At 51.3% G+C, this 22462-nt stretch overlaps 1 protein-coding gene across 1 annotated transcript in view; it reads right to left on the bottom strand.

The window, feature by feature from the left end:
* NOS1 (nitric oxide synthase 1) overlaps nucleotides 1-22151 on the bottom strand; it is a 90880-nt gene extending 68729 nt beyond the window's left edge. Inside the window, 2 exon segments of the mRNA XM_032595421.1 lie at nucleotides 6587-6713; nucleotides 21035-22151. Coding sequence (XP_032451312.1) covers nucleotides 6587-6713; nucleotides 21035-21744 — 837 coding nt within the window. The 5' untranslated portion in view covers nucleotides 21745-22151.
* Between the last annotated feature and the right edge of the window lie 311 nt (nucleotides 22152-22462).

Genomic DNA, 22462 nt, shown 5'->3' with positions numbered 1-22462 from the left:
CCACCGGCAGCCCGATGGAGCCAGTGTCTCTGGCTAACGCCCGCCAGGCAGGTCTGCGGGGAACGTCTGAGTGTGATTCTACGAGATTCCAACTATCACGGTATAATAACTGCCATGTGTGCGTGTATGTGATGTCTGTAGCTTGTCCCGGACATGGAAGTTTCCGGAGGTCGAGGCAACTATTTGACGAAAAGACGACGCCCAGGCGGTGAACTTCTCCAGGGCAGTGATCATGTCCCATCTCCTTCCATCGTGAGCGGCAGTCCGTGAATGCCTATTAGGTGCCCGGCTGGGGCCAGGCCACTGCGCATCCAGGGGCTCACGGAATCCTCATGATAAACCCATTTTTCAGAGGAGAAAACAGAGGCTCTGAGAGGTGCAATGACAGGCTTCAAATTAACAGCTGACAGGCAACAGAGCTGGGCCCGCAAAGCCCCTGCCTTCCCACTGCAGACAGGCTGCTCGCAGTGTATCCTCCCAGAGCCTGGCCTCAAGCAGTGGCAGAAAGATACACACACTGCCTCGATCAACGATCGATGAGAACGACGACGGAGTCACAGAGGGAGACAGGTCCAGCTGTGTCACTCGGTGACTCCGTGGCCACTTACCTTCCCTTTCTAAGCCCCATGGGTGTCATCTGCATAACGGGGATCGTGCTTCCTGCCCTACGTGCCTCCCGTTAGCAATATAACAATTAGTGAATCTACATCTGAATCAGCAACGTGAGAATTAGCCAGATGAAACGCCAGCAAAAGCAGCGATAATAATCACGCACGTTTTTGGAACGCTTATTCTGCGCCGGACCTTTAAGAATTAAGAGTGGGCTCCGTGGCCTGGGTTCAAGGCCCATTTCCGGCACGCACTAGTCACGTGACCTTCATCCAGCTAACCCTCTGTGCCGCAGTTTGGTTACCTGTCAGATGGGGGCGACAGAACTTCACTGAATTGGGCTGGGGGTTAACGGAGACCACGGACCTGAAGCGCCCAGCACTGTGCCTGAGGTTGCTCAGCAAATATCAGCGACTATTGCCACAGATCCTGCCATTGCACACCTCACCTCCCCACGACTGGATGAATCTGTTAGGAAACAGAGCCTCGGTGCAGGTGCGAATTTGTTCTCTGTCCAAGGTCACCAGTGGGATGAGGCCCAAACCCAGCGGACCTCAGAGCTGAGCTCTTGGCCCCGTGCTGAGGGTGGGGAGTCTGAGGGTTCCAATGGCCACACCGCACAGGGTGGTGTCGGAATCCTCATTATTGTTATTTTTGTCCTGACATCGTGAACGCGCGGTGAGTCAGGGCTGACTTAGCTTTCCCTGTGGCAGGCTGGGTTGTCATCGAGAGGCAGACAGTTTTGCTGGTTTGCCTTCATTCGGATGCAGCCGGGGTGGGGCTGGCTGCCGCCTTTCGCCTTTCGGTTTCCAGCAAAGCCAGCACCTGCTGGCCAGCTGGGGCTTGTGCCTGAGTGGAGAGGGGCCCAGACCTCCTCTGATCGTCTCAAGACTGGGGATCCGCAAGCACTCCCCACATGCCTCATAATTTGGGGCTCCCCAGAGAGACTGGGATGATGCCGACGCGTACCTCATAGTAGAGAAGAGCTTCTCAACAGATTTTGACATTTTGAAAGCAGCCAGCCAGCCCCAGGTCCCCAGGGGTGAGGAAATGCCAGGCTCCGGATGTAGTACGGGCAGGGGGAGGGGGACTGTTCGATGAAACAGTCATCTCTCTGATTACCTGATCATCTCTGTCAGCAAGAGGCTGGAGAGACAGGCAGCAGGCTGAATAAGATGGGGGGAGGGTGGCAGTGGACATCCCACCTCCCCCAGGCTCAAGACCCTCCCTCACATCTACTAAGGACTGGACGACCAATGCTTAATTAGCATCTGAAAATAGACATTCTGCCCTTAAGGCGGACACCCTTTCCCCCTTTAGGAAAGCAAACCAGGCGGGTAAGGTGCTTAATGAAAGGGAAGCTGAGGGGCACCTGGGTGGCTCAGTCTGACTTCAGCCCAGGCCAGGATCTCACAGTTTGTGAGTTCAAGCCCTGTGTCGGGCTCTGTGCTGACAGCTCAGAGCCTGGAGGCCGCTTTGGATTTTCTCTCTCTCTCTCAAAAATAAATAAACATTCAATTTTTTTTAATTAAAAAAAATAAGAAGGGAAGCTGAGAAGGGCTTGATTCAAATTCTAGGTTTTGCAGGGAGAATAGACCAATGGCAGTTTCTCAAGTCACTTTCCCAGGATGGCATTTGCACTTAAGAGGGTTATTATGTAAAGGGCCTTTAGCATGGTGTCAAAATTCAGTATGTGTCCCCGCTGGTATTAACGCTAAAGACAACCTCAGAGGTTCAATAATGATCCTTAGCAAGAAAAAAAAAAAAAAAAAAGGCAGTGTATGAGCCACTGCTATTCCTTTTACTAGAATACCTTTTCCTACTTCCTACTAGGCAAACTCCTACGTGATCTTCAAAACCCAGTTCAAATGTCCCTTCTTTAGGTAAACCTTTCCTGATACCTGCTGAGGTATTTATGTTCCCCAAGTGTTTTGTGTCCCTTTGTGTTTTAGATTAATTGCGCTGTATCTGTGTCTGTCTCCCCACATTTGTCTGCGAAGGTCTTAAGGGCAGGGAGGGCCATGTCTACTCATCTTTGCTTCTACCAGAGCTGTGCACATGGCAGGCATGGGGTGAATGTTTGGTGATGGGTAAACTGATCCTTTTAATCCACCAGCACATGCCAGATACAAATAAAGATGAGAATTAGAATCACACCCAGTGTTCCAGGGACTTGGGTCTCACTGGCTATGCCCACTGCTGAACCAGACTGTTAGCAAGAGAAATAACCATTAGATACAGATTGACATTTCAGCCTCGTGAGACTGGTTTAAGAGAAGGTGCTTCTGTGGCTGATTTTACTTGAATTCGGACAAAGGAGAGAATCAAGAAGGATGAAGCAGACCTCACTATTCCTTTGGGGAGCTAACAGTCTTCTGAATCAGGAAGTTCTTTCTCTTGTCTAACCAGCATCCGCCCTGCTTCCCTTGGACTCTGTTGCCTTTTGCCGGGTCCCTGGGGAAGATGCGGACCAGCTATGCTTCCACTTTCTGCTGTCTATTCCTGACTCACGAAGGCAGGTAGCGGCCGGGTCTCTCTTTGTGTTATTAACAATGCTATTCCCCACAGATGCCTAAAAAAGCAGCAAATGTGGGTTACAACTGGGAGGAAGGAAGCCGATCCCAGGAGCTCCAGGTAAAGGGGCTTTGAGCAGGTAGAGAAGAGACTAAGCACATACGCCGATCTTTTAGGACAGAACGAAGAACGTTATGTTTTTCTGTTAATTTGCTCAGCCTGGGAAACATTTCTCAGCACAGCACTGTGCCTATGGAGATGTCTCGCAGGAGGTAACAGGGCTGCTTCCTTTAGCTCTGGGGCTGGATTCCAATTTAACCAGGCGCTTGGATCTCTGTCCCCTTCCAGCTGTATTTCTGAGAGGCATACGAACACTGAGTCTCAGACAACTGAGCCAGGATGATCTCGCTGGCCAGTGGTTTGGGGATCACGGACGACACCAAGGATTTGCTCATGATAAAGGAGTGAATGTACATCCTAACCACTGCTGGTCTGTATCCCATGCGTCCAGGGGCTCCCAAATTCTAAAACTGCCTGGCTGCCTTCATCTCAGGAAGATGCAGTCTTTTCTTCTCTCTTTAGCACCTTCTCTACTTCTCCAAGCAAAGGGAATTGCCATTTCGAGGGGGCCCTGAGACAAGGTCTCACAGCACCTCTCCCTGATGGCTACGCACTGAGCACTTGAGTCCCCCACCCAAATTCATATGTTGAAAGCTAATCCCCAGGTCGATGGTATTGGGAGGTGGGGCCTCGGGGACAGGATTCGATCACAGGGGTGGAGCCCCTATGGAGAGGATTAATGTCTTATAAAAGAGACCCCAGAGAGATGCCCCTTTGCCTTGTGAAGACACAGTGAGAAGACACTTGCCAGAAACCAGGAAGTGGGCTCTCATCAGACACTGAATTGCCTGTGCCTTGATCTTGGACTTCCCAGCCTCTGGAGCTGTGAGAAATAAATACCTGATGTTCGTAAGCCACCCAGTTTATGGAATTCTGGAAATAAAGCAGCCTGCCTGACCTAAGACATTTGATCATTTCATCACAAAGCTCCAAAAACGGGGGTGGTCAGCGGTCCTATTAATCACTCTTGCCTTGTTCCCAACATTGAGAACCTCACTACTCAGGCTTGGCGTTCGAGGTTATGGCTTTCAAGCTGTGACTCTCTAACCGAGGTGGACAGCATAAAAGGAGATGGCTCTCGTCCTGCCACTGCCCCGATTTCGGCAGTGACTTTAAGGGTCTTTCTAGTGGGGTCAAGGCTTCCTCTGCTTTGTCTCTGTGAGTCAGATCTCGGGGGTTACTGCAGACCAGCGATTATAAACTCCGATACCTGGAGAGGACAGGTAGGAAGCTAAGGTAAACCAGCAAGGCAGCCTGGCTAACTTCAAGACGGATGTATAGTAAGCATGAAAGAATATTCTTCACTGTTGTAAGACACGAAATCTTCCTCGTGTCTCCTGAAACATATAAATCTCTTGGTCTAACTCTAACTGCCACTTATCACAAAGTCATGGATGTGAAAATATTTCCCTTTCGTCCTAAGAAAATCGACAGCATTGATGTTACAAAAGGTGACAACAGACAACAGCCTTAACAAGAGGGATGTGATATGGAGTAGCGGGGATTGAGACAAACTAGGGAGTCCTTGCTCTGTCTGGAGGGACAGCTGCTGCTCAGTCCATGCAGATTATCGTCCCGTTAGAACACAGGCTCGAGGTGGTCAGATTGTCCACATTTTGTTAAGAGAAGCTGTGATTATGATATTTATATAAAATTGCAAAACACTGGCAGTAGATTCAAAGTACAGATATAAATTTCTCTTAGGACGCTAGAGTGCAGACCTAACACTTCATGTCCATAGCCTGAATCTAGCCTGAGGCTGCCTCTTTCCGTCCTTTTTATTTGTCTTGGGAGGGTCTGAATTATGCCAATACCCCTTTATTGTAAGTTAAAGAGAATACAAGGAAAAATGCTAACTTTTTTGTTCATTTAATCATGAACGGAAAGTAGTCCCCTCCTGCTCACAGAGTGGCCCTGACTTTTGAGGACAGCATAGCAGAAGTCTACGATGCTGTTCATCTTCCAAGCATTCAGAGGTCACTGCAAGAGAGAGAGGAACTGGCCGGTGGGAGCACGGCTCTGACCTACCGCAGACCCGTGACATCCTTATCTTCCTGGCCAGCTATCAGCAGCTGAGGAAAGCAATCCCCACCGAGGCTCTGGAATGTCCCATCCTCCCCTGAGGCTACACAGAGAGGCTCTGGGTCGTTGCTCAGGTGAACTGGTGGTAGTGAAAGGTGCCATCCACATACACGCATCAGAAGACTGAATTTGGCAACCTGCCCGATGCCGTCCAGGGCTTGAGACAGATGGAGAGAAGAAGGTGGCCTGCTGAGTGACCTGGGCCATCTCCCGGTTCTGACCTCGCATTTGTCATTCTGGCCTATACTCTATTGCAGTGCAGAGGCTGGGTGGGAAATTCATATGCTTTAATGGGGTTGCGCCGGCCTGGTCCGTTAGCTACCCGAAAAGGTAACAAAAAGGCACTGCTGATCTGTGGCCAAATCTATCCGTGCTCAGAAACAGTATCGACTCAGCTGTCAAAACACATCTCCGCAAACTGGCAAAGACCGAAAAATTCGGTAATACGTTAGGTTGGCAGGGCTATGGGGAAACCACCACTCTCCTGCTTGGCTGGTAGGTTTGGGACAATCTTACAGTGAGCAATTTCTCAATGTCTGCCAAAACCACAAATGTATGTAATGTTGGACCCAGAAATTCCACTTCTAGGAATTTATTCTATTGAAAAGTCTGTCCATGTGCCACAGCAAGGCATTTATGGGTGTCACGGCAAAATACTGGCAGTGACTGAAGTGTCCATTATGGAGGATGAGCTCAGTAAGTACGGCAGAGCCATGCAATGGAATATTATACAGCCATGAAAAAGAACCAGGGCTCTCTTTGCCCACTAATGGGGACTCATCACCAAGATACGGCGGTAAGTGAAAAAAGCAAAGTGCAAAGCAACATGTATAATGTGCTCTCACTTGTGTGAAAATAATATGTGTGTGTCTTTGTCAGTCTATGCATAAAGTATTACTAAAAGGACCACAGAAATGATGACTATCGCTTGCCTCGGTGGAGGGAAACTGTGTGGCTGGGATTTGGGGAGAGAAGAAAACTTTTTACCGTGTGTCTTTACCTTCTAAATTTGGAGTGCAAATGGCATGTGAGTGCCTTTCTTGGTGGAAACAATTACATTTGAGGTTCAGCAAGATTATAAACAAAACAAAACAAAACAAAGGCAAAATCCATATCCCAGGATACACACTCCTGGCCTCAACGCCCCTCAGCCATGGTGGCTCATTTCCATCCCCACATGGCTGGCCATTTGGCATCCCTCCCCCCATCTTCACACCGGAGAAGGTCCAGGGACCGCAGGTAGAGTGTGAGAGCCACTTACCTGCTCCTTCTCTGAATACGGGTTGTTGAGGACGACAGGCACGTGGCCCTTCCCCCACAGGTCACTGAAGACTCGGTCATTCTCCACGCCCAGGGGCAGTGGCTTGTGTGACTTGCCATCCATACCTCTGAAAGGCAAAGCAGGGGAAGTGAGAAAGGCGAGACATCAGGAACGACAGGCCGGTTGCCCTGCCCTCAAAGTTCCGAGTCTGTACAGAACCTCCATGGTTCACCCACGTGACTCTATGTAGAGCCAGCAAGCTGTGGGCACCCAGCGTGCCCCTTGGTAGTATCGCCAGCAACACATGGGAAGGCAGCCCCGTCGTCAAGCACAAAGCGCACTGACGTCGGCACCGATGGGTGGCGTGCACCCACCGTGTGGACATCCCTTCAGAATGACCATGACAGGGCTTTTGCTCCTCCCTCCCCGTTTCAAAGACCTAGGAACGCAGAAGGCTCATCTCCTGGCAGACCCCCCTGGACAACTTAATGCCCACAGATAAGATAACGAGTCCTGGGGTCCAGGCTGATAAGTTATCTCAGTGCTGAATAAACACGGATAATAAGACGAATGATACCAGCCCAAGAGAAACAGAAATGATTCTGAAAATGAGGGGAACAGAGCAAAAAAATAAAATACCATTAAGAATGATAGCTAGTGTCTATTGAGCACGTATTGTGTGTCAAGCACTTTACAAATGTTTTAATTTAACCCTTGTGACGACTCTGTGAGGTGGGTGTGAATATTAACCACCATTTATAGACGGTGTAAGTGAGACAAAGGCTAAGATGCTCAAGGTCACAGTTTTTCCGCCCACTCTTCACACCCGTTCTGAAGTGGGGGCTCTCATTATTACCATTCATCAGCATCATTATCATTACCACCACCCCTGTCACCATCATCATCACCACCATCACCACCATCACCATCACCACCACCACCACCATCATCACCACCACCACCACCATCACCATCATCACCACCCCCACCATCATCACCATCACCATCATCACCATCACGATTGCATCATCACCACCATCATCAATATCATGATTGCATCATCACCACCATCACCACCACCATCATCACCACCATCACCACCATCACCACTACCATCATCACCATCATCACCACCACCACCCTCACCATCATCACCACCATCACCACTACCATCATCACCATCATCATCGCCATCACCATCATCACCATCATCACCACCACCACCCTCACCATCATCATCACCATCACTATCACCATCATCACCACCATCATCATCACCATCATCACCATCATCATCACCATCACCACCATCACCACCACCACCATCATCACCATCATCACCACCACCCTCACCATCACCACCATCATTACCATCATCATCACCATCATCACCATCACGATTGCATCATCACCACCATCACCACCACCATCATCATCACCATCATCACCACCACCACCATCATCACCATCACGATTGCATCATCACCACCATCATCAATATCACGATTGCATCATCACCATGACCACCACTGCCACCATCACCACCATTATCACTACCACCATCACTATCATCACCACCATTACCACCATCATTACCATCATCACCACCACCACCATCATCACCATCATCATGACCATCATGACCATCATGACCATCATCACCAACATCATCACCACCATCACCACCATCATCATCACCATCAACACCATCACCATCATCACCATCACGATTGCATCATCACCACCATCACCACTGCCACCATCACCATCACCACTACCATCACCACCATCATCACCATCACGATTGCATCATCACCACCATCACCACTGCCACCATCACCATCACCACTACCATCATCACCATCATCACCATCACGATTGCATCATCACCATGACCACCACTGCCACCATCAACCATCATCATCACCATCACCACCATCACCACCACCACCATCATCACCATCACCACCATCATTACTGCCATCACCATGGCCATCATCACCATCACCACCATCATCACCACCATCATCACCATCATCACCAACACCATCACCACCATCATCACCACCATCACCACCATCACCATCACCACCATCATCCTCACCATCAACACCATCACCATCATCACCATCATGATTGCATCATCACCACCGTCACCACCACCATCATCACCATCATCACCATCATCACCATCATCACCATCACGATTGCATCATCACCATGACCACCACTGTCACCATCAACCATCATCATCACCATCACCACCATCACCACCACCACCATCATCACCATCATCACCACCACCACCATCATCACCATCACCACCATCATTACTGCCATCACCATGGCCATCATCACCATCACCACCATCATCACCACCATCCAAACTTCCATTGTTACCACCATCACCACCACCATGATCACCACCATCACCATCACCACCACCATCTTCCTCATCCAACTTCTCATCAGCATAACCATTATCGCTATCACCATTGCCATAATCAATGTCATCATTACTATCATCACCTTCATTACATCATAATATTCACCATCATCACCATCATTACCAGCATCACCAACCTCCTCCATCATCACCGTCATTAGCATCTTCATTACTATAATCATAATCCTCAGAATCTTCCTAAGATCAGGAAACTGAGGCTCAGAGAGGTTAAAACACTAGCCTAAGTCACACAGCCAGGGATGATGGAGTTGGGATTCAAACCCAGACTGGTTCCTGACTCAAAAGGCTGGCTTCTTAACGGCAAAGTTTTCCTGGCTCTCTGTTCTTGAACTCAGATTCAGGGGGAGACTATCTTAGCTAGTTTCCACAGCCTGGTCATCCTCTAAGAAGGAGAGAAGTCATGGCTGAGATGGGACTGACTTTGCCTCAAAATCCAGACCTCCTGACCATCCCTCACCTCTTTCTCTCTCCAGGCGCTGCCCCCCTGCTTCCTGACAACTGGCTTCTTTTGAACTCGCCCGTCCACTTTTACTCTGATTATAGCATCTGTCTGTGGCTTACTCTGGAGCCCCTCTTGGTTTTGGTCCCAGGTGTGGAAGCTGTTACCTAGCCCTTTGTTCTACATTCCCAGCTTTGGGGACTTAGAATCCTGGTTCTGTAATTTCCCCCACCCTCTAGTCTGGCGCTGACAGTCATTTGGGGTCAATCGGAAGCCAGGGCTCAAGCCCTCTGGCTGCTCGCTCGGGGCCATCCAGACCTCTCCTCCTCACAATGTTCCAAAAGTCCTGGTGGCCTGCGTCAGAGCCACTTTGACTCTTCTGGTCGGAGAGGTCTGCAATTGTCAGAGGGAACATTCTGTTTTACCCTCTTTAAAAACGTCACCAAAACACACGGGGAGTGGTTCTTGATTACAGACATTTCACAAGTCAACGGCTCACCTACATGGTGATAAACAGAGAAATTGTCTGTTGAGAGGGCTGCTCTAAATGTCACTCTGCTCCCTCTCAGCTCTGAAAGTCCCGATCCCATGATACCACATGACTATAAGTGGCGATTCAGCGGAGAAGAGAGGTTAGCATTGTTGGAGCATGTGTAACATACCAGGTGCTTGCACAGATGTTACTTCATTTTATCCCAACAGACAACAAAAGCCCTATTTTACAGATGCAAAAACTGAGCCTGGAAAGGTCATGTAAGTTTCCCGAGTTCCCACAGTAAGACAAAGAAGGGCTGGGATTTGAAACTAGGTCTGAATAATGTTTGGCCCAGATCCTTCCTTTTTTAAAACAGAGACAGGAAAAACTAGTTACTCTAAGCCAGAGGCTAAGGAGCAAGTAATGCAACATCTCTTGCTGAATGAGGCCAGTTTGCAAGAATTAAACAGGCAACAATTACCTAAGTAACTCCAAAATGGCTTGTCTTGTGTGAATTTTCAGGGAGAGCTACTTCTGTGTTGCAGTTCCCCCCTTTGTAAAAAGCCTTTAACACCTCTGTTTAAATAATGCATTTGAAGTGTTTTGTCAACAACAAACTTATTTAAGAGTCCTGTGCGAGGAGCAGGGGAAGAATATTTTTAATATGGGACCAGAGTTGAACTATTTTGTTTCCATTCACCCAGGAGCAAAAACAGAAGTACACGTCAGTATTTCCCAACTCTCAGTCTGACAGTGATAACCAGGTCTGAGGGAAATATCTGGCTTATTGCTGCAAATTTGCTCACCCTGGGATCTAGCTGCTTGATGGGGTTCGTACAGGCAGGGTAGTTTGCTGGTTAAGAGCATGGGCTATGGGTTGGGTAGCATTGGGTTCAACTCTTGGCTTTGCTGGCTATAAGCTGTGCAACTTTGGATACTCACACTTTCGAATTCTCCATTTATTCATCTCTAAAATAGGGTTAATAATACCTTGCTCATGGGATTGCTGCAAAGTTAAATAAGGTAAAGCTTACAGCCCTTAGCTGTGTGGTACCTACTGGTGGTTGCTCTTACTGCTAATGTATGGGATGATCAGACAGAAACAGAAAAAGGGAAATGCTAGTTCTCTATGAAACAGTTAAGGGGCACCTGGGTGTGTTGGTTGGTTCAGTGTCTGACTCTTGATTTTGGCTCAGGTCATGATTCTAGACTTGTGGGATTGAACCCCACATCGGGCTCCATGCTCAGTGTGGAGCCTGGTTGTGATTCTCATTCTCTCTCTCTCTCCCTCTGCCCCTCCACCCCACTCATGCGCTCTCTCTCTTTCTGACATAATAATAACAAAAAAGATTCCTCTAAGCAAGCACGGTCTAGTAGAACTTTCTGTGATGAGAGGAACATCCTACGTCTATGTTCTCCAGTCTTATAGCCACTGGTCACATGTGGCAATTGAATACTTGAAATGTGCCTATGGTCACTGAGAAACTGAATCTAAATGTTATCTAACTTTCATCATGTTTAAGTAGCCGAATGTAGCTGGTGGTTGTAGCATTGGACATATTGGTTATAGCAGTGAGCATCCCTCAAAGCCTAACGTCCCTCAACACTGGGGAACGGACGCACGTAGCTCTTAGCCAAGAAGGGCATCTACCCTGGGGGTTGGGGGGCACAGACAGAGATACCCAGACCCTTTCTAAGCTGTTCACAGAGCACAGGACTTTGGGAATTCTCTGCTTCCATTCTAGATTCCCAACTTCCATTATTCTCAGTCCTGATCTCCACTCTCCCCTCTTCCCGAGGAGCACACTGTTGTCCACTCCTACCTTTATACTTGCCGTCCCCGGGATGCCCTTTCATCTTCCCTCTGCCAGGAACCAACTCCTACTCAACCTTCAACACCCACTTCACACCCTTCCTCTCCTGGGGGTTAAATGAAGTCATGCATGTAAAATGCCTAACACATAGTCAGAACTAACTAAACATGTGCATCTTCATTGACAACTAAGGAAATTGAAGCTCAGAGAGATTAGGTAACTTGTTAAAGGTCACAGCACCAATGAGCAGTGGAGAAAGCCTGAAAGTCAGGTGTTTCCTTCTTGCTGTTGTGCTGGCTGAGAATCACTGAGAACAGGGATTAAGAGGGTAGCGGAGGGGCCACTTGGTTGAACCTCATACTTTTGAAGAGCTTCAAATTTAGGTATTGATTTTTCCTTCCAAATGAAGTAGGGGTGTTGAATGTTTTTATCTGTTGAATGAGATTTTCGTAACTTTAATGCATCATTTCTTCATTTAAATAAATATACTGGGAGTCCATAGGTGGAGGTAGATGGGGACTGTTTTGACTTCTTAGAAGTCAGGATGGTGACTTTCCTTTGCCATACTCATGAGTCTGGGTCCTTCCAGCTGCCTGGAGTGGTCTCAGTTTAGATCAGGGTTTCTCAAACTGGAACTATTGATATTTGGGGGGCCGGGTATTCTTTGTTGTGGGGGGCTGTCCTGTTCCTTGTAGGATGTCTAGCAGCGTTCTCTAGGGGGTCTCTGCCCATTAGATGCCAGTAACACTCCTTCCCTTTCCACAGTCCCTCTCAGTTGTGACAATCCAAAATCTCTCCAGACATTGCCCAATGTCCCTTTGGGGAGGAAACCAAATGTACTCCTCCTTATTGAGAAGCACTGGCTTGGGTGTGGCTGAGGACCCCGATCTCATGCTTCCCAGTCCTTCCCTTCCTTGTTCTATACCCATCCCATCTCTGTGTCTACAAGCCTTTATTTACCAGTTGTCCCTTGTTCCCAGATGGGATTGAAGAGACTGTCTTCACTAAGTGGCTTTTATCTCCTCTCAGGTGTCCTTAGCCCTCTGGAAAGGCCATCCTCCAGTGGGCTTGCATTCTAGGTGGACCAGTAACCCCGGAGCCATCATGCCATCATGTTTGGCATTTCTCACTTCAGAGTGCATCAGCATCAACTGTTAAAACTCTCCTGAACTCGCCCTTTGGAGAGTCTGGGTCCCCAGGGAACCCTGGAACCTGCATTATCAAAAGCACCCCACATGGTTCACAGACCTCCTTGAAGACCCACCTTCCTGGGAGGGCTCTGGGCCTGACTCTTGGCTGTGAACAGCAAGGCGCCCTCCTGGTCAGAAATATCAATATCCTCCAAGCTCCCTCTCTTCTTCCCCCCCCCCCATAAAACCAGGCATGGAAATGTAACTCCCACTTGGCGAGCATTTTCTATCCTTTCTGGCAAGGACTAAACTAAAGCTCCTTTTCCTCCACTTTGCTAGCTAGACAATCATACCCAAGCCAACAGTCAGTCTGGCATCTCTAGACCTTCTAAGAACCTTTGCCAAATCCTTCCAACTGGGGGGCTTCCTGGGGCCCAGGCCTCGGACTCTCACACAGGGGGTGGGCTCAACTCCACAGGAAGTTGGCACATGTGTTGATCAGCCCAGTGCTGACCACCAACCAACCCCAAGTATCCAGGATGGGGAGCAGGAGGGCCAAGCCTGTGTGCAGGGCACAGTCTGGAAGTGGGGGCCACCTGCTCTGGCCCAACCAGGCAAGGAGGCTGCTGGGGAGAGCTGCTCCTGGCAGGAAGCCTGCTGCATCTCTCCACAGACACCACACTACTCCCTGACCACCCCCCTTCTCGCCCACCCCCCCTCCACCTGGCTGTGGATGCTGGGAGCTAAGTTAAAACAGGAGGACTTGGGGGGCTGTGGAAAATGAATCTGGGGTCTCTGCAAAGCTTTGTTCTAGAGCTCTTCGTGCTGGGGTGGGGGAAGGTTGTGAGAGAGAAAAGTATGCTCTTGAGAGCTGGAATTTTACCGCAATCCTCTAGCTGAGAAGTGAGGTGAGGGCCTCTGGGCTCAGCAGCAATCACGACTGTAATTGCTCACATCACAAATGCTGGGCAGGATCCTCAACCTCCAGTGTTTGCAGCGTCTGGGCTGAGCAGATTGGCTGGTTTTGGATCCTGGGCCACTGGAGAGCCCATGCCAGCTCCCGCACAGCTCCCGAGGCTGGTTGTCTCCCCACAATAGAGACTTGGTCCTAATAGCTCTTCCGATGCTCTCTTTATTTTTGAGAGGCTGGAAATCAGGTTTAATGTGAAACCTCTTGATTTCTCTGTTTTGCCACAAAATCGCTTTTTCAGAAAACTCCGCAGGCCCAATAAAACGCGAGGGAGATCTGACTGTGACCCTCGGTCCCCAGTTTGTGACCTTTGACCTAAAGCGGTGTTTGAGTGCCTCTCCCTGGAGTGATGGTCTGGGGAGGTCGAATGGAGCAGTGAACCTTCCAGGTGGGTTTGACAGGAGGTGGACTGGTCAGTTGCTTGGCCTGTGATGAGCGTGCCCACCATTGACCTTCAGGAGGACCCCGAATGGTAGTTCTGGAAGGAATCTTAGGGCTCATCTGGCCCACACGCTACTTTTACACATGGGGAAACCGAGGCCCAGAGAGGTCAAGGGGCTTTTCTAAAATATGTAGCTAATGATGGCAAAGGGGGGTCTAGAAGGAAGGACACTGAGCCCAGTCCAATGAGACCTCATAGTAATGGCCAGTCCAGGGTCTGGCCACAGAATTGCTCAGTAGGGCTTGTTGGATGGGGGTGGGGGGCTGAAAACGGCCCCCAAAGACATCAAATCCTAATCCCCAGAACCCACATATGTTACCTTATATGGAAAGAGGGTCTTTACAGGGGTGATGAAGTTAAGGATCTTGAAATTGGGGAGATCATCTTGGATGGGCCATTAACTATAATGGCCGTAAGGATGCCATCACATGTGTCCTTATGAGAAGGAAGCAGAGGGAGTTCTGCCATGGAAGACAAAGGCCATGAGACTCCAGAAGCAAGATGCTCATGCTGGAAGGGGCAGGCAGGGGCCCCAGCCAAGAAAGGCAAGGGATGCAGCTCTAGAAGCTGGAAAAGGTAAGGAAACAGATTTGTCCCTAGAGCCTCCAGATGTAAGATCTCCAGAGCTGTAAGAGAATAAATGTATACTGTTTCAAGCCACCACATTTGTGGTCATTTGTTATGACTGCAAAGGGAAATGGATACAGTGAATATTTGGTGGCGGGGGCAGGGATGGCTTGGGCTGTGTGTGTGTGTATGCGCGCCTAGCTCTCTCTTCCTACTCACTACACTCACGTCCCACAGACCTTCTTTCCATTCCTTGAACATCTCAACCTTGTTCCTGCCTCAGGGCCTTTGCTCCTGCTGTACCTTCTGCCAGGAACGCCCTTCCCTAGATTTCACATGGTTCATACCTTCTGGCCTCAGAATAAATGTTACCTCTTCAGGGAGGCCTTCTCTGACCCTCTGATCTAGTTTTTTTTTTTTTTCCCCAATCCCAAGCCATATTTCTTCAAATCACTATTTCATTTCTTTTATAGCATGTGTCACTATCTAACATGATTGCCTGAGAGCCTGAGTCTATCTGTTTATCATTCATTTCTTGTCTGTGACTCCATAATGGCACAGGCTCATCAGTGGATCCCCAGTTCCAAGGACAGTATCTGGGGCAGAAAAGATGCTCCGTGAATATTTGCTGAATGAAAGATGGTGAGAAGCTCCCCTTCCTTGCACACAATCTGGGGATGAATGGGTGGCTGCGTGGGCTCATTCCATAGCTCCTCCTCAGAATGAGGGGCTGGGTGCCACTTGACAAGATGGCGGGGACACAGATAGGAGAGAGTGCAAAGTAAGAGTAATAGCTCTATAACCAGGACTTCTCTCCTCTCCCCAGGAAACGACGGACTGGGGAAGCCCCTTATGTTCACATGGTTAAGGTGAGAATGAAAACTTGCACTGAGGTTCAGTGTGAAGGCAGTCATTGGAGTCAATGCCAATGGACTGATTCAAAGCCATAAGACATGTCAAGTGCAGTCACGGAGAAGACCCTCTATTGCAGACAGTCCTGGAATCAGTGCGGTCATTGGTTGGTCTGAGGTCAGTTCTCCTGGGGTGCTATCTTGCGTGGAGGGCACTTCAGTTTCCCTTCCAGACTGAGAAAATACCCCAAGTCCTCAGAAACTTGATGGCTAGTGGTCAAGTGCACTGTGGCCAACAGCGTAATCTATGTTAGTGGAGGCCAAGAGCATGGGCCTGGGGTCAAGTCCTGGCTCTGTCATTTGCTGGCTCTGTGAGCTGGGACATGTGACTGTGCCTCTCTGAGCCTTGGCTTGCTTACTAGGAAAATGGGGTGCTACGAGGAGCAAATGAGGTAACTGATGTAAAGACCTTAGTGTGCGGCCAGGCCCCCTGGAGGGCTCAGTACAGCTTGATTAGTATGTTGGCCATAAAACAGAGGCTTGTCACAGGAGACCTCCTCTCCCCAGTTAAGCTCATTCTCTAGGATCCAAACTGACTTCTGAGCCTCTAGCCACCTCTTCTCGCCCGGTTTCGTGTCAACTGTAGCCACCCACCGTGAGATTTCTAGCAGAACCAAGATGAGCACTCTGTGGCCAGGGCTGTGTGACTCTGGGCAAATTGCCCCACCTTTCTGAGCGTCAGTTTCCTTGCCTATAAGGCGGCCCAAACCATACAACCTACTTAGGAAGCAGGGCTGAATTCACCCAAGCTCTGAAGAGATGGCTATTATGAAGGTTCTCTGTAAGTAACCGAGTGCCCTGCGAGTGGAGAAGTCATCAGAACGCAGGGCGAGGCTGACCGGCTGGTCCAGATGGATGCTGGACCAGGGACCTTGGCCTCTTTAGAACCCTCCTTCAGGGCAGCAATCTGAACAACCTGGATATCCTCTGACACGCAGCATTTTAAAGTGACCGTTCGCAAGTGCCGAAGGTCCCAGAAGCCCCCAGATTTCCCTTCCTTACGCTCCCCGCACACTGCCACCACCTGCCGGGCCCACCTTCCCCCTGGGATCAAGGGTGAGACTGTGTCTAGACTAAACATCGCTTCTCTCCCCAACGGAGGGCCAGCATTCCCAAACAACAGGACTAGGGACGCCCCGTGAGGGCAAGGAGTTAGATGAAGCAGGTGAATAGGTCCGTGTCCAAGAGGAAAGACGGAAGGAAGGAAATGAGGCCAAGAGAGCAGGAGAGTCAAGGGCACCGCTGAGAACCAGGGACAGCCCCAGCCTCTGCTTGGCCCCCGGAAGCCACAGCCTGCTGGCTGTGACCCGGATGTGGGGCTCCAGGCCTGGTAGGCAGCCGGCCTCACTGGGCCTCCAGAATCCAGGCTGCCAGCTCTGACCCCCACCCCAAAAAGCAGCCTGGATGGGGAAGCCACTGGAAGGCTGAGTAATTTCCAGGCGGCCACGTGCTCCGAGGGGCTGGAATCGTCCCCAGCCCGCCAAGCCCGGAGAGTGACGTTGAAGACCCTTCGGTCTCTGGGCTTGCATTTCCTGACTTGGGACGCTGACACTTAACAAGGCACTTATTCCTGTCACCTAGTTTGGTGATTTCTGAGGGCACTTTTGGTTTTTCCAATGATGGTGAGGGTCCCTGGCATCACGGTGGAAAGGAGGTGGCATTGGGGATGGTCCAGGGGCAAACCCACACAAGGAAGAAGGGTCCTGCCTGCCATGCGACCTTAGCACATCAACCAAGATGAAAAGCAAGCTTAAACTTCTGAGTCAAGACCCCGATTCAGTCTTACGCTAAAACATGGCTTTAAAACGCACTCAGTTTTCCGTGCATGCAACCATTGGGAAAAGACAGGACATCATTTCATTGGGAGTCTGTCACCATTTCGGAAGATCACATCACCAAGGAGACACCGCTGGTGGCATCTGAGTGGCCAAAACAATACACCTGGTTCCACCTGCATCTGACACGGTCGTGAGTGGACCAATTCTCTGTTTAGGGGCAAATAGCTGAGCGCTGATAGATGAAATTACAGCTTCTGTTATGATAAATTACTTTTATGCCTGGTCTCCTTTAGTTTATAGTTAGGGCATTATTAGCTCCTGGTTAAGAAAGGGGGCATTTAAAAACATTTGTGGGGGTGCCTGGGTGGCTCAGTCGGGTAAGCGTCTGAGTTCTGCTCAGGTCATGATCTCATGGTTCATGGGTTCGAGCCCCGCGTCGGGCTCTGTGCTGACAGCTCAGTGCCTGGAGCCTGCTTCGGATTCTGTGTCTCCCCCCCTCTCTCTGCCTCTCCCCTGCTTGTGCTCTGTCCCTCAAAATAAATAAACGTTAAAAAAATTAAAAATATTTGTTAACGTGGGGGGTGGGGAGCTTTGAGCACAGGCGTGGGCCACTGTGCTAGGGGACCATGCACTATTATTGGATAATACTCCTGATGAGAACCATTTACCCTAGCAGGGTTCATGGAGCCCTGTACTTGCCCTGGGCCATTTTCTTCCAAAGCAGTGTTTCCTGCTCCTTTTGGTCACTGGAGGGAGGACTGTGATGGATGAGGGCAGGTTGAGAGCTGAGGTGCAGCCTCCCAATTTGGGAAAATAGGTCTGCCGGAGGAGACCCCGTGTCAGACCAGCATGTCCTGCCCCGGTCCTCGGGGAAACAAAGGCTGCTTTTCGGAGGTGGTGTTTGGAGGGGCCCCTGAGGCCAGGCTCCCCTTAAAGTCCTTCACGTTTGGCAACCTCACCCAAGCCTAGTGTCCTGCATCAGGTTTTTGCATCCCGCACTGCCAGCTGGGAGAGGGTCACACTGGCTTCTCGGAGGGGGAGGGCCGAGCTCCCAATGCTAAGAGGGACACTCCGGGGGACTTCTCTATGTCACACAGGGAGATTCAGGCTCCTAGGTCTGGGGCGGGGCTGAAGGAAAGCCCCAGGGAATTCTGATGCTCACAACCCCATGCCCACCCCATGCCCAGCTGAGAATCAGAACCAAGCGTATGGAGCATTAAGTACAGCCTCCGGGAGGGGACTGTCACACTCATTCAGGGCCCCATTGCTCTTCCTAGGAGAAGGGGGTGTTGAGGAGCAGGGAGGCACATATATCCAGAATGGGGAAGAAGAGGTTGTGCTCAGAAGACTTCGTTGGCGGGGGGGGGCGGGGCACATCTGGTGCCTCCTAGAAAACCAGGCCAATGATTGATTCTGGATTCTATAGATGCTTTAGGATTTAAGCCCACCGGATGAGACTTGGGGGCCGCTGGCTGCCCAGAAACTACATCAAGACCTATGTTATCTCAAAACAAAAATATGTTATCTCTGCTGCAGGTGCTGTCGTAGGGACACCTGGGAAATGGCAGCTCCCCTGAGGACCCGGCTCTAGCCTGGTGGGGAGGGTCTCCAGGCTTAGTCATGGGTGGAGCGGGCCCCAGATCTCTGTATGCCAGGACAGCCCTGAGGACTGGTCCCAGCCCCCAGCTCTGGCAAGGAAGGTCAGGACAATAGGGGCCCCCACCCACTTGCCCCACCGAGAGGGTAACCCCACGTCCTGTGTACTGGGGCCGAGACTCTCCATCTCCTGTGGAGATGGGACCAAAGGTATGGGGAGACTCCAAACTGCGCCACCCCCCCCCCAGGAGCTCACAGAAGAGGGAAGAAGCAGGTTGGAGGACAGGAGCTCAAAGGGCACCAGGGAACCCCTGGGGCTTCTGGCAGAGACCCCACCTTCCCGCTCGGGGTATTGCTGGAATCAGCTGGGCTTTTGCCCAGGTGGGAGAAGTTGGAAAAGCTCCAGGATGCAACGGCGGCCTGAGGTGCGGTGCCATAGACCGAGGGCCCCCCTCAAAGGGTGGTTGGGGGGCTGACCCGTCAGGAAGGGAGACTGGGTCCCACGCAGGCCTTCCACCACATCAGGCACCCTCCCACCTCAGGACCTTGGCACCTGCCATTCCTCTGCCCGGCATGCCCCTCCTCCATAAAGCTTCGACTCCCTCCGGGTCTTCCAACATCTGCTTCCTTGAGACCTGCCCAGCCTCTCTCTCTGAAATCCACCTTCCGCAATACTTCCTGACCCCCGTCTGATTCCGTGTATCTCCTTAGCACATATCTGACGGCCTACTTATGTTAACATTTTTATCTCACTGATTCTTTGCCTTTTCCCCGTGACACTGTAAGGTCCCCAAGCTCACGGGGCTTGTCTATTTCATTCACTCACAAGGTCAGAGGGTCGGCGTGTTCCCTCCACCCCTGGTGCCGGGTTTGTCTTCAACCAACATATGTTAAATGAAACCAGTGCAGGGGCCTGGAGAGAGTTGCTTTAATCCAGGTTCCTGAGGGACACCCTGGGGACCTCTAAGTGCTCTCTGGACACTCAGAGATCCTTGGGGATGGGGTGGGTGGGTGGGAAACCTTGTCCTGGGTTTCTGGGTGGCCCCACATGGGGGCTGGATAAGAAGTGGGGGCTGTGCTAACCTGAGACCAGAATGGGCGCACAGAGAAGCTTGCCTCTCTCCTCTGTCCCCGGACCCACTATTCTCTGACCCCTTGGCCCAGCTGCCCACTCCTCCCCAGAGAAGGAGCTAGAATCGCCCACTGTGTCACCTGTTCTCTTCCTCCACAGAGTCAGAAAATGCCAATCTGGCAAACATAGAGGGGCCGGGACCCGGGTCTTCCTGTTCTCGCCTCGGTTCCTGCAGACTCTGAGCAAGAGCGCCGTTTTGGGGGGGGGGGGGCAGGGCCTCTACTTCGATTCCATTCCCTTCCCTTAGAACCTCCCTTGCTCTCCAGCGGCTGCCCAAGGCAAGAGCTGGTTTAGGCTGAGGCCTGTGCAGGCCTCAGCCCATCCCCTCTCTCTTCCCAGGACCTTGGCATTCACCCTATGCGGAGGCCGCCGCGGACACGCGGCTCTCGCTCACGGGGCGACTCGGGAAGGGCCCCTCCTCTCTGAGCCTCAGTCTTCTGCCCCATGAATTGCGAATCGCAAAAATACTCATGCTGAGTGAGGGGTTGCTGGAAGACGTGACATCAGCCACCGCGACTGTCAGCGGGGTCTCGTGGCAAGAGATACAAGCTGGAGGTTACGCCCATTCTGTTCCTACGGTTGCAGTTTTGAGAGAAAGAGGCAAGAGCGGTTGAGGGCATGTGCCTCTGCAGGTGTCTGGGACGGCTCAGGTCGGCTTCTGGGCTATGAGACTGAGTTGCGACACACGTTTGCGTACGACACATCCATGCACGCGCACAGGGCTTACCTGTCCACCTGGACTTCTGCGTCCTTCGTCTCTGCCTTGGAAGGTCCCCCGCCATTGATCCCTTTGCTCCCACTGGTGAGAAGGCTCAGTACAGGTTCTATCTCTTTGAGCAAATCACTGTGCTGGCTGCCCCGGATACTCTTCTTGGCAGAGTCCTGGCCCGGGGGCCCGGGAGCCCGGCTCTTGGTATGGGGGAGAGAGCCGGCTTCCTGCCCACCGTCTTGGGCGTGCTGCGGCCCATTGCCAGGACCCGTGGCCCTGTCCACTGCCGGTGAGTGCTCTCTGCTGGCCGATGACTGGTGAGACAGATCGACAGCGGTGGTGGGGGCAGCCAGAGGCCGTGTCACGCGGATGGTCTTGGGGGTCCCGTCCCCGGTGAAGGTGGTCTCCAGGTGAGTGGTGAAGCCCTCGGGGCCCCTCAGAATGAGGACCACGTGGGTCTCAGAGGCGATGCCCCTGAGCACCTCCAGGGCGCTGTCATAGCTCAGGTCCACCAGGGGCTGGCCGTTGACTGCAAGGATGATGTCACCGGCCTGGATGAGGCCGCTCTGCTCCGCGGCACCCCCCCGAATCAGGTCAGAGATGATCACGGGCGGTTTGCTCACCCGCTCCTTCACCAGGAACCCCAGGCCCCCCACCTTGCGCTTGAAGAGGCGGACGGAGATGACATTGGGTTGGATCTGCTGAACGCTGAACGCCTGATTCTCCATGGTGTCTACTACCCAGGTGTCTGAAGACCTCAAAATGCGTCAAGCCAAGATGGTTTCACCAGGAGGAGCCAGGCTTCAGGGCGTGCTCGGAGAAGAGGGGGCTGGTGCTGAGGCGTCTCAGGAATGAGCTGCTCTGGGGCTTTGTCTTCTCCGTCTCTGACGTCAACACGGCATCACCCGCTCATTGCCGTCCGGCCATCGGTGGCATGATCTCCTGCGTCTGCCTTCCTCCTCGTTCTCTAGGAAGCGATGGTTGATCAGGCGGACGTCAGGACCAGCCGTGGGACGTGTCCCCAAGCAACAGGTCAGGCAGACTGGGGAGGAGATGTGTCTGGTGGATGTGTCGAGATGTGTCTAGAGGTGACGCAAGCTTCGGCACACTATTCTCCGGGCGCCGCCAGCCCGTCAGACCCGTGCTGGAGAGGAGGAACAAGGGAGGGGGTGGAGAGAATCACAAAAGAGAGATTGATGTGGAGTGCCCAACACCACCTTCAAAACCGAGATGGAAAATGCAGCCAACTGAGAAGTCCAACCACGAGACGCTGGAGCTTGGAAGCCAACCTAGAAATGAAATCCTTCCTCCTCGAGGGGAGTGGGGGGACCTTCCTAGTGAGCTGCAAATTGCCTGGTTTCATCTCCCATGAGCAAAGCCCTCTAAGACCGAGAGTCTCCTTGAAAAACCACTGATAACTGTGGAAATCAGATGGCAAGAATCACG

Source organism: Lynx canadensis, chromosome D3 (genome assembly GCF_007474595.2).
Source record: "Lynx canadensis isolate LIC74 chromosome D3, mLynCan4.pri.v2, whole genome shotgun sequence".
Taxonomy (NCBI): domain Eukaryota; kingdom Metazoa; phylum Chordata; class Mammalia; order Carnivora; family Felidae; genus Lynx; species Lynx canadensis.
Note: the sequence above shows the minus strand (reverse complement) of the source record. Positions and strands in the feature narration are given on the sequence as shown.